The sequence below is a fragment of the Abramis brama genome (assembly GCF_963993115.1).
Source record: "Abramis brama genome assembly, chromosome: 22".
NCBI lineage: Eukaryota > Metazoa > Chordata > Actinopteri > Cypriniformes > Leuciscidae > Abramis > Abramis brama.
Genome location: NC_139984.1, coordinates 20,279,024 through 20,291,652, shown reverse-complemented (window position 1 = coordinate 20,291,652; position 12,629 = coordinate 20,279,024). Strand labels below are relative to the sequence as shown.

At 37.6% G+C, this 12,629-nt stretch overlaps 1 protein-coding gene across 4 annotated transcripts in view; it reads left to right on the top strand.

Moving 5' to 3' along the window:
* The window catches only part of magi3a (membrane associated guanylate kinase, WW and PDZ domain containing 3a), a 138,500-nt gene that overhangs the window by 113,331 nt on the left and 12,540 nt on the right, over positions 1-12,629 (top strand). For all 4 annotated transcript variants that reach the window (XM_084098568.1, XM_084098569.1, XM_084098570.1 and 1 more), the window contains exons 9-12: positions 675-866; positions 7,546-8,127; positions 11,741-11,772; positions 12,427-12,616. In XM_084098568.1, coding sequence (XP_083954694.1) covers positions 675-866; positions 7,546-8,127; positions 11,741-11,772; positions 12,427-12,616 — 996 coding nt within the window. The remainder of the gene's footprint in view (positions 1-674; positions 867-7,545; positions 8,128-11,740; positions 11,773-12,426; positions 12,617-12,629) is intronic.

Below are 12,629 nucleotides of genomic sequence, written 5' to 3'. Positions count from 1 at the left end.
GTCCTCATTATAGCAATATAATTTATACAGCTGGCAATGTGCAAATTGTGCTTAAAATTAAACCGCATTGGTTTAAGAAAAAAAAAGGAAATCATTATCAGCTCATCAGAAAACATTTTATCAGATGAAAACATCGGCAAATGTAGTTTGAGCATTGAATTAGTGATTATTAATGAAAAGTTCTTAACCAGAACACTCTTATGAATATGCTGCTCTTAGGGTAAATGGTGAGGAGTAATTGAGGTAAAGTGTAATGAATGAACTGCGATGATTAATTGAAGTGTATGTGGATATTTACAGAACAATCCCACTATCATTCACTCATTTAGTAAAGTATCTTTTACTCTCTCTCTCTATTTCTCTCTCTGTTGCATTATTCAATACGAATGACTAATGGAATCCAGACTTCCCTCTTTTTCTGTTTATTCTCTCTGTGTTATATTCCCCTCTGTTCTCTCTGCACTCTGTTTCTTTCTGAGCCTTTTTTCCTGATGGTTTCAGTTGTGCAGTAATAAACACTGCAGGAACAGATTAGATTAAAAGGGAACTTCATTCATTTTGACAGACATTTGAGATTTCTCTACCAACAGCTTGCTTAAGTACACACACCTTGTCTTGCCCAGTAAACAAGTTTTGAATTGTTAGTCTCACATACTCACTCTCTGTCTTTTTAGATGAAGCTGGTTTGAGGGGATTCACACGGGACCCATCTCAGTTGCAGGGTGCTATCCTGCGCACAACTCTGAAGAAGAGTCCTCAGGGCTTCGGTTTCACCATCATCGGTGGAGACCGACCAGATGAATTCCTTCAAGTGAAAAACGTCCTGAGAGATGGACCCGCCGCACACGATAACAAAATCGCTTCGGGTAAATCCGCTTGGCTCCTGTTCATTTAGCTCTGAGGCAACATGTTGCTTGTTTTATGAATATTAATAAGCCATCAGGTAATTAATTGGATCTAAGTATAGTTAAACACATTAACACCCTGGCTCATTCGATCACATTGTCGGATGCCACATCCATTTCTTGGCACATTGCTGGGTTACCTGATTCCAAGTAAATAATCCTGTGAAAGTGCCCACAGCGGGATTACGTAGATAGCGATAGAATAAATCAGAATCAGTGGGTGAGCATCAGGGGAACTGGCTTTCCTGCAGAGTCGCGTTTGGCGATAATTGCAGCGCTTACACCAACACTCACTACCCTCCATTACAATGTGAGGAAACAACTGCCAGTATACTGGCTCTCTGGAGACATCAATCTGTACATAGAATTGTAAAACAGTTTAACCGAGATATACATTTAATTCTGGATTCGAGTGTGGCGCAATAAACATGCTTCAGCTGGTTCAAAGAGGCGTGCTGAGGGGTTAATTCAACTGCATCCAATTTCTTTATGCAAATTCTTACATTTTGTCAAGGCTATCAAAAAAGCCATAGAGGGCGGTTTATGATCCTCTCTTTGGCCCGGCAAAACATTAATCCATTACAAATATTTTAATTGTAGATTCTCACTGTTTACTTATGTTGGTATTTGTCTTGCTCTGCCAGAGTCTGGTCCCAACTCATTTAGGGCCAGATTGACTACACAGGGTAATGAGAGTGAGAATTTAGCATGAGAGTGCAATTCCAAAAAAGTGCTGATGGCAGTGGAAAGTTCTGCACGTGATCTACTGACAACGCACAAATTAAAGAACACAGGCGCAGCCGGATTATTTCCATAGTGACCAACACAATCTACCAAGAGCAGCACAAATTAGCGTCTGGTTTAAGACGTGCTTTTTTGGGCAGTAAATAATGGTGCAAATACCAGTAAATTGACTAGTGCAAACCTTAGTAAATCACTTTGCATCAGGGCTGGCCCGCGGCATAGGCGGAATAGGCAAATGCTAGGGGCGCCGCTGATCCATAGGGGCGCCAGAATGAGTGAACGAGTGCTTTTATTATTTATGATTTTTTATTTTTTTATATAATACTATTTTAAAACCATTAATTCGAAATACTACCAAATAAAGCAAAAAAAGTCTGGCACATCAATCTTCCTCCGCCCAGCGAGTGCTTGAAGTGCGTCAGAAACAGAGCGCGCACGCGATCAGTTGTTGGTAATTTGTTGTGTAGCGTGCGCAACGCCGCATCCAATGTAGACAGCATTGCTTTTGTTTGAGGGTGCTTAACACACTCAGGCTCGTAGAAATGGGCCTGGCAGCTCGCGCCAGGTCTAGACACGGTGAAAGTTTCTTGATTGTGACGGATGGCCGAATTTACATGACACATTATAAATGAGCATTGTCTGCGATAGTAGATACAGTGCCAAAAAGAAGAGAAGAGGATAAAAGGGGATAAAGACAGAGGTAAAGTGATGTAGTGAATGAACAGTATATCTAATTGCATAAGAGTAAGATACTATAATTTCATGGCAGTTATTTTTACCTTAAACTTAATGTTAGCAGTTGTTCTGAGTTCTCCAGAGGCCCCAGACTGTGATTTTGTAACAATCATGTCAGTTTTAAGACACATTTTTTATTATCACTTTTTTTATTAATGTTTTACTCTACAGTTGTGCAGTTTTGGGGGGTATACAGTACAGGCCAAAAGTTTGGAAACATTACTATTTTTAATGTTTTTGAAATAAGTTTCTTCTGCTCATCAAGCCTGCATTTATTTGATCAAAAATACAGAAAAAAAATTGACATTGTGATATATATTACGATTTAAAATAATTAGTTTTCAATGTATTATACTTTAAATTATCATTTATTTCCGTGATGCAAAGCTGAATTTTCAGCATCATTACTCCAGTCTTCAGTGTCACATGTGACATCCAGTCTATCACATGATCCTTTAGAAATCATTCTAATATTCTGATTTATTATGAGTGTTGGAAACAGTTCTGCTGCCTAATATATTTGATGAATAAAAGGTTAAAAAGAACTGCATTTATTCAAAATAAAAAAAATATTTTCTAATAATATAAATCTTCTTTACTATCACTTTATCAATTTAACACATCCTTGCTGAATAAAATTATTGATTTATTTCAAAAAAAGAAAGAAAAAAATTACTGACCCCAAATTACTGTCCAGTAGTGTATATTGTTGTTACAAAAGATTTCTATTTTTAAAACATTTTCTTATTTATTTATTTATTTATTTTATTTATTTATTTTACTTTTTATTCATCAAAGTATCCTAAAAAGTATCACAGGTTATGAAAAAATATTAAGCAGCAGAACTGTTTCCAACTTTGATAATGAATCATCATATTAGAATGATTTCTAAAGGATCATGTGACAGACTGGAGTAATGATCCTGAAAATTCAGCTTTGCATCACAGAAAAAAATATAATTTAAAGTATAATAAATTGAAAACCAATTATTTTAAATTGTAATAATATATCACAATATTGCATTTTTTTCTGTATTTTTGATCAAATAAATGCAGGCTTGATGAGCAGAAGAAACTTCTTTCAAAAACATTAAAAATAGTAATGTTTCCAAACTTTTGACCTGTACTGTGTATGGCATTTTTAAAAATTTATTTGCCAAAATTAGTAATGATATTTATTTACAGGTTTATTAAAAATAGCAAAGTTCACATTAAATCTGTATTGTAAAACGCGCTATAAAAGATAATGGGGACTTGACTTGAATGCTAGATGTAATGCTCTTGGTATTTGTGTTTAGGCTGTAATGTGTGTGTGTGTGTGTGTGTGTGTGTGTGTGTGTGTATATATATATATATATACAGTGAGGAAAATAAGTATTTGAACACCCTGCTATTTTGCAAGTTCTCCCACTTGGAAATCATGGAGGGGTCTGAAATTGTCATCGTAGGTGCATGTCCACTGTGAGAGACATAATCTAAAAAAAAAATATATCCAGAAATCACAATATATGATTTTTTAACTATTTATTTGTATGATACAGCTGCAAATAAGTATTTGAACACCTGTCTATCAGCTAGAATTCTGACCCTCAAAGACCTGTTAGTCTGCCTTTAAAATGTCCACCTCCACACCTCCATAAAGACACCTGTCCACCCCATACAATCAGTAAGAATCCAACTACTAACATGGGCAAGACCAAAGAGCTGTCCAAAGACACTAGAGACAAAATTGTACACCTCCACAAGGCTGGAAAGGGCTACGGGGAAATTGCCAAGCAGCTTGGTGAAAAAAGGTCCACTGTTGGAGCAATCATTAGAAAATGGAAGAAGCTAAACATGACTGTCAATCTCCCTCGGACTGGGGCTCCATGCAAGATCTCACCTCGTGGGGTCTCAATGATCCTAAGAAAGGTGAGAAATCAGCCCAGAACTACACGGGAGGAGCTGGTCAATGACCTGAAAAGAGCTGGGACCACTGTTTCCAAGGTTACTGTTGGTAATACACTAAGACGTCATGGTTTGAAATCATGCATGGCACGGAAGGTTCCCCTGCTTAAACCAGCACATGTCAAGGCCCGTCTTAAGTTTGCCAATGACCATTTGGATGATCCAGAGGAGTCATGGGAGAAAGTCATGTGGTCAGATGAGACCAAAATAGAACTTTTTGGTCATAATTCCACTAAACATGTTTGGAGGAAGAAGAATGATGAGTACCATCCCAAGAACACCATCCCTACTGTGAAGCATGGGGGTGGTAGCATCATGCTTTGGGGGTGTTTTTCTGCACATGGGACAGGGCGACTGCACTGTATTAAAGAGAGGATGACCGGGCCATGTATTGTGAGATTTTGGGGAACAACCTCCTTCCCTCAGTTAGAGCATTGAAGATGGGTCGAGGCTGGGTCTTCCAACATGACAATGACCCGAAGCACACAGCCAGGATAACCAAGGAGTGGCTCTGTAAGAAGCATATCAAGGTTCTGGCGTGGCCTAGCCAGTCTCCAGACCTAAACCCAATAGAGAATCTTTGGAGGGAGCTCAAACTCCGTGTTTCTCAGCGACAGCCCAGAAACCTGACTGATCTAGAGAAGATCTGTGTGGAGGAGTGGGCCAAAATCCCTCCTGCAGTGTGTGCAAACCTGGTGAAAAACTACAGGAAACGTTTGACCTCTGTAATTGCAAACAAAGGCTACTGTACCAAATATTAACATTGATTTTCTCAGGTGTTCAAATACTTATTTGCAGCTGTGTCATACAAATAAATAGTTAAAAAATCATACATTGTGATTTCTAGATTTTTTTTTTTTAGATTATGTCACTCACAGTGGACATGCACCTACGATGACAATTTCAGACCCCTCCATGATTTCTAAGTGGGATAACTTGCAAAATAGCAGGGTGTTCAAATACTTATTTTCCTCACTGTGTATATATATATATATATATATTATATATATATATATATATATATATATATATATATATATATATATATATATATATATATAGGCTAAATAATCATGAACACAATGACAGGGTGAAATGGGCTGTGATGCATGGGGCACCAGGTAAAATCTTGCCTAGGGCAGCAAATTGTTTAGGGCCGGCCCTGCTTTGCATGATTCATTTAAATACTCTCCTCTTATAAACTCCTACTAATGCATATGCAATAAGGCCTTTCCAACGCTTAGTTTTCACTGTGTGTTTTTTGTAAATCCTGACAGTAGTTTTTCTAAGGCCAAAAGAGGGTTTGCGCTGGCACATGCTGTTAAAGGTGCAATAGGTGATCTGGGAAATGCTAACTTTAGCCTGCTAGCATCAAAAGCATACGATCCCACCCTCGCTGCAAATCGCCATCCAAAGCCATGCCTCCTACAGTAATATCGTGAAATATTATTACAATTTCAAATTGCTTTCTGTTTTAATATATTTTTAAATGCAATGTATTCCTGTGATGGTAAAGCTGAATTTTCTGAAGCCATTACTCCAGTATTCAGTGTCACATGATCCTTCAGAAACCATTATTATCTTGCTGCTCAAGTAACATTTCTGATTATCAGTGTTGAAAATCATTGTGCTGCTTAATATTTTTGATGAAACATTAAACGTTGAATAGAAAGTTCAAAAGAACAGCAATTATTTGAATAAAAGTCAGCCAAACTGATTAGTTAACAGATATGCAATATTCATCGGGCCGGTCAGTAAGAAATAATTTACATTTTTGTTTACTTAACATCTAAACTCACCATGGTCTCAAAACTATTACCATCATGGCTAGTTGTAGACCTGGCCCAGTTACATGCGAGTTCCTGGTGATCTGAAAGAAACATTGATGCTTGTGGTGCTTTGACAGTGTTTTCCATGCCAATATTACTGTATAAGCAGCAGGATGACTCGGGTAGAACAATCACTTTCAAGAAGTGAAGCGAGCCTGGAAGGAAGCCATTGAGTGGTCCGGAATCGAAAAGAATGCTGGAATCCCCCAACGTTCTCGGCATTGATCAATAGACACACTTACCATTAGATAGACTGCACCAACTGAGCGGATCATTGACTTTAGCTCGAGTAATGGTTATGTGGGCACTGCCTCTTTATCACTGCGTATCATACTCCATACAGATTCCCCCATGAACAGAACAGAAGGAGCCAAGACAGCTCTCATTACTGGAATCAAAATTAACAGTTTAAACACACTGGCAGGATTTGTTTGTGCCGAAATTTTTAGCTGAAATTGACACCGTAGTCATGTTCCAGATCCTAGTGAGTTGTTGTCTGTTGTCTACAGTTACCTTCAAAGTCACTATGCTGGGTAAAATTATATCTTATTTGTGACTGATTTAAAAGGCTCTATATAGTCTTAAATACAAATAGACAACTTTAATGGTCACATCCCACACACATATGGAGTGCATGAGTCTAATGTTGCTAAGCTAAAGCAAATTGCATAGCACGCACAGACATTGGGTGAAATTGTGTTTTAATAAGAACTTATGAACAGTTTTTGTTGATACTTTTCAGCACTGATATATATATATTCACTAAAATTGGTGCAATGCATTTTGGAAGTGCTGCATTCATGCTACCTTAGACTAAATCCAAAAATATATATTTTATACACACTTTGAAACAACCGTTGCATTAGGAATGTACAGAAAAATGCATCTAGTGTTAGCATGTTGATAAGCTAAAACGAAATATTCTAATAAGCACAAAAACAGTATTGTTATTGTTAACTAAAACTATTAAAAAATCTTTTTCATTCATTGAAATAAAACATGAAAATCTTGAACTTGAAAACTTAAATGAAAATTACAAAAGCATATAACAAAATAAACCTAAAGTAAAAATATGAAAATGAAAGCTAATTCAAAATGTTAATAAATACTATAATAGTATAATATGAATAATACTAAAAGCACATATTACACACAAAAATTGGGGTAAATAGTGGATTATAATTCCATCTGTCTGGACTTGTCATGTGATGCCTTACATTTAGGCCAAATCAGTGTATTTTTCAAGGCATAAAAACTGCTCCATCCTTTTTGGAACAGCTTTTGCATCAGGATTGCAGTTTTGGTGCTTAAACATGCTGTCTAGGTAGGGTTTGGAACAGATCCGACGTCTGCATCATTCATGCTTTTTCTTCCTCTCTTATGTAGGTGATGTTATAGTGGACATAAACGGTGCATGTGTGCTAGGAAAGACCCATGCAGATGTGGTGCAGATGTTCCAGTCCATTCCTGTGAATCAGTATGTGGATATGGTCTTGTGTCGTGGATACCCACTCCCAGAGGACACCAATTCTAGCGAAGAGGGCACAGGCGACATAATGACTGCCATGCCGGGGGGGATGGACGGGCAGCCCATCCATTCAGAAGGCACCCCCTCCCTGCAGGACCTCCATTACATGAGCACCGATAGCAGACACCCAGCTGCAGCTGCAGCAATGCCCAACGGACGCTACCCAGAGGCGGGGGAGAGCACCCTGCTGCAGCCCGAGCTGGTCAGCGTGCCTTTGGTAAAGGGGCCGAGTGGATTCGGCTTTGCCATCGCAGACTGCCCGCTGGGCCAGAAGGTGAAGATGATTCTGGACGCGCAGTGGTGCCGAGGTCTGCTGAAGGGGGATGTGATAAAGGACATTAACAGGCAGAACGTACAGACCCTCTCCCACTCACAGGTGGTGGACATCCTCAAAGACCTGCCCGTGGGCAGCGAGGTCAACGTGCTGGTGCTCAGAGGAGGTGAGTGATGGAGAGAGTGTGGCCAATTACACCCAACAATGTTTGACTACACCCCCATTGCATGCCAGATCTGGCCCTAGTGACAGTTAAAGAGATAGTTAACTAATAAATTATAAATGATGACAGAATAAACATTTTTGGGTTATGTCATCATTTATAGTTATTTTAGTATTGTTTATATACTATTGTAGTATTTATTACAGGTCCCGTTCTTCGTGATCCCATGTTTCAAACTTTAGTTAGTGTGTAATGTTGCTGTTAGAGCATAAATAATATCTGTAAAATTATAAAGCTCAAAGTTCAATGCCAAGCGAGATATTTTATTTAACAGAAGTCGCCTACATCGAACGGCCCGTTTGGACTACATCCCTCTACTTCCTTCTTTAATGACGTCACTAGAACCGTTTTTTTACTAACCTCCGCCCACAGGAATGCTCCCTCAACTCTACCGAAATTCGTTTATGTACTTGCGCACTTCTTATAACTTACTGTGTTTACTCAGCTCTTACGGTGATTTTCTGAAGTAAAACTGACGCTTCATCTTTTGTGTGATGTACAATAAACTTTATTAAACTCATCAGTAACGTTATATGTTTGATCATCATTCGGACCTGGTCCGAAACAGCAGACTTGTAGGCTATTAATTAATAATGGATACATACAAGCAGATGAAAAATACGTTAAAATAACCGTAATTAAACTACTAAACTATACCTGTTCCATCTCTATACAGCACTCTGACTCTGTAGGCATTATTGTCCGACTCGAAATGAACACCGTTACTGAGAGTTTCTGATATTATCATCAATCCGTGAGATGAAATTGTCCTGAGAGACTGAGCGCGAGCTCATGAAGCTCCGCCCCCTGGGTCATCCAGCAGCAGCTTATTTGCATTTAAAGGGCACACACTAAAACAGCGCGTTTTTCTGTGCCCCAAAAAATGACAATTTAAACATGCTGTAAAAAATGATCTGTTGGGTATTTTGAGCTGAAACTTCACATACACACTCTGGGGACATCAGAGACTTATTTTACATCTTGCGAAAAGGGGCATAATACGGGACCTTTAATATATTTAATTAATTATTATTATTTTAAATTTTTTGGTAAGTTTTAGTAATAATGTTACAGTATATAAATTATAGAGGATCCTAAACTTAAAATCTGAAATAATATAAATTTTAGTCATTTAAAAAAGATAAAACTATTAAAAATGACAATCACATAATACATTTTTAAATGTTGCTGTTTAGGTTTAATTTATTTTTTTATCTCAGTTTTAGTTTTAGTACTTCAACTTAATTTTCAACTCCTTTTTTTCATTTAGCTCATTTATTTATTTCATTTTCATTGTTTTAGGGGACACATTTTTTAACTAAAAACTTTTTTTTGCATTTTGGTTGTTCATTTACACGACAATGCCAAAATTTGGGGACCTGAAAATGCTAAATGCTTTTGAAAACGGGCTTCAAACTGCATCTTCTCCGTGTAAAAAAATACAAAAACCTGAATTTGTGACATCATGCGCATGTGTATTACATGTTCATTCTATGGGTACGTAGCTTTTCTTCAGAAAGTAACATCGCCAACTACTGGCCTGACAACGTTGTCGTCTGCACACAAAGTTTTTATTCTCGTGTAAACGTACCCTTAGATAACAATAAACTCAGAGAGACAAAGTTTAAGAAAAAGTGTAAACTGAAGATGTGTGAAGAAGAATAGAGCGAGAGACATAGCAGGGAGGGTGAAAGATGAAACAGATAGACGGTTGTGTTTAAGTGAGAGATCTTCACATTTTAGCGAGACTGAAAATCATATGAGTCTGTTAAAGCCTAAAGGAAAGAGTGTTCGCACTTATGCACCGTGACACTGAAAATACTAGAGCGCACCATCTCGGTACATCACGTTACTGTTGTGATTAATGTTCATTTGTGAAGTAATCGAGATAAAGTGATGTCATTTTTAATTACTCTTCATTTGTGTACAAAGTCTCTGATTACAACTTCAGTTTGTGCTTCTCCAGTTTGTGGACACTTTATCAATAGTTTATATACAGTAGATGAATCTCATTAAAACAGTTTAACATCAGTTCTACCATCTGAACTTGCAGAGAAACCCCCCAACAGCGTTTTAATTGAACTGAAGCCTGTATTTGCATGCACAGCAGCGGGCACATGGCGGCTATACACACAGATCTATATTGCATCTAGTCTGTGGTTTGTCTGGAGCCCAAGTGAAAATATCAGGTTCTGTGTTCATTTGCTCACTTCCAAGATTCGGCTGTCACAGTGCTGCTATCGGGTTGTGGCTACAAAAGGTCAAGCGTATTCATAAACAAGCTTTTCTTCTCTGACTTATACAAACGCCGTCATATGCTCAAATCTTCACAAAGCACTGCATATAGCTGGTGTGGATGTTCTACATTGTCAGTTTTTTAATAAAGACTGCTAGACCTTATTGAAAGGTAACATACAGGGCTTTATCATATTACACACACACACACACACACACAGACACACACACACACACACACACACACACACACACACAATACTGTACATAAACATGCCTGTCACAGGTCATCATACCCCATATTGTGTATATTATGTCATCTAATTTACTTTTCCAGTATACATAAATGCAATGTGGATTACACTGCCCCTTAGTGGCCACTGTTTATTTTTATTTTTTTTCCCATTGTATTAATATAAACCAGATTGAAATCCAGCTTCTGGAATAAAAAGTTTTGGATTTTAATATTTTTTTAATTATATTCCTCTACACTGCCATTCAAAAGTTTGGGGTCAGAAAGATTTTTATAATGCTTTTTTAATCATTTTAAAATTGTAATTTATTCCTATGATGGCAAAGCTGATTTTTCAGCTTCATTACTCCAGTCTTCAGTGTCACATGATCCTTCAGAAATCATTCTAACATGCTGATTTGCTGCTCAAGAAACATTTCTTCTTCATATAAATGTTGAAAACAATTAAGCTGCTTAAGGATTTGTTCAGGATTTGTTGATAAACAGAAATTTCAAAAGAACAGCATTTGAAATAGAAGTCTTTTTTAATTTATAAATGTATTTACTGTCACCTTTGATCAATTTAATGATGAATAAAAGTATTATAAAATAAAATAATAATAATAAATAAAATAAATACTAACCCCAAATGTTTGAAACGTAGTGTATGTTTTGTTGTTCACATGGACACAGATGTTGACATGATTTAATATTTTGCAAACCTCTTGATATTGGTATTAATGGTAAAGTGTGCAAAAAAAATGTTTAATGTTAAAATACTTTAGTATACAGTTTTTGCAGTAAGTAAGCCATTTGTAGGCTGATTTCTATTGAAAACATGCTCTGTTTGTTTGAGCATCCCGACAGCAACATCTATCTGTTTCTCACAAACTATCTGTTTATCAGATCAATGACAGACAAAAATGACACACTCCACATTTAAAGGTATTAAATGTAATAAATAAACTGATGAATTGCGTTTTTTTCCAGCAATAAACGGCCCTGACTAATTATTTAGTCTCGGAACGTTCTTTTCCAACTGTACTCGCTCATTCTCATTTCCCTCTTTATATCTGTTTGTGCCTGCAGGTCAGACATCTCCCGTGAAGTCTCTGAAACCTGTAAGTTCAGCTAAATGTCTTTTAATTACTCAATTTTGGGGATTTAATTCAGACACACTGGGGAATTTTGATGAAATGAAGATGAAGCAGGATGAATTATTTATCGGCCTTGTTCTCGGTTTTTCAGCAAAGCGAGTTCCTTGCGGTCGTACATTATTCACAGAGCAAGTGCCAAACGCTATAATGTTATTTTAAGAGCAGGATATGGCGAATCACTTCGAGGCAAACAACAGTTTCTGCAGCGAACATCTCTGCTGAGTCAACAGGCCCCTCAGGAGCGCTTCCTAGTGGGCTTCTCTCACAAGTGTTTCTCACACAGGCTCAAATGTTGATTATTAATTGCAGTGCTGTTTGTATAGCATTGTATTCAACACGGATATAAACAGTGAGAGTCATAAAGGCACGTTTGAGTGACCCCATGACAAATAATGAAGATTCATGCTTGTTTGGTACATAATCATGCAGATATTCCGATCAATACATCACATTTTCAATAAATAGGCTGTTTCTTTATCCTTTAAAGCATTTTACATAATAGCCTAATAATATTAATTAGAGATGCCAGGGTTTAGGATAGTACTTAAGTGTGTTATTCACTGAAGTGCTGGAACGTTGATGAATGCTTGGGTAATGTTTGTCCATCTGTTCATTTAGCTCACCTCAGCTATTCCCATTACCCAGAAGCAGGACGTTTCCACCAGCTCCGTCAGTACTGAAACTCCCAGTCCGGCTGAGCCTGCGCCCCAGACTCTCCCCTTCCCTCCACATGCCATCCGCTCCAGCTCCCCAAAACTGGACCCATCTGAGCTCTACCTCAAGTCTAAAGCCATGCTGGACAGCAAACGTGAGTTCTACCT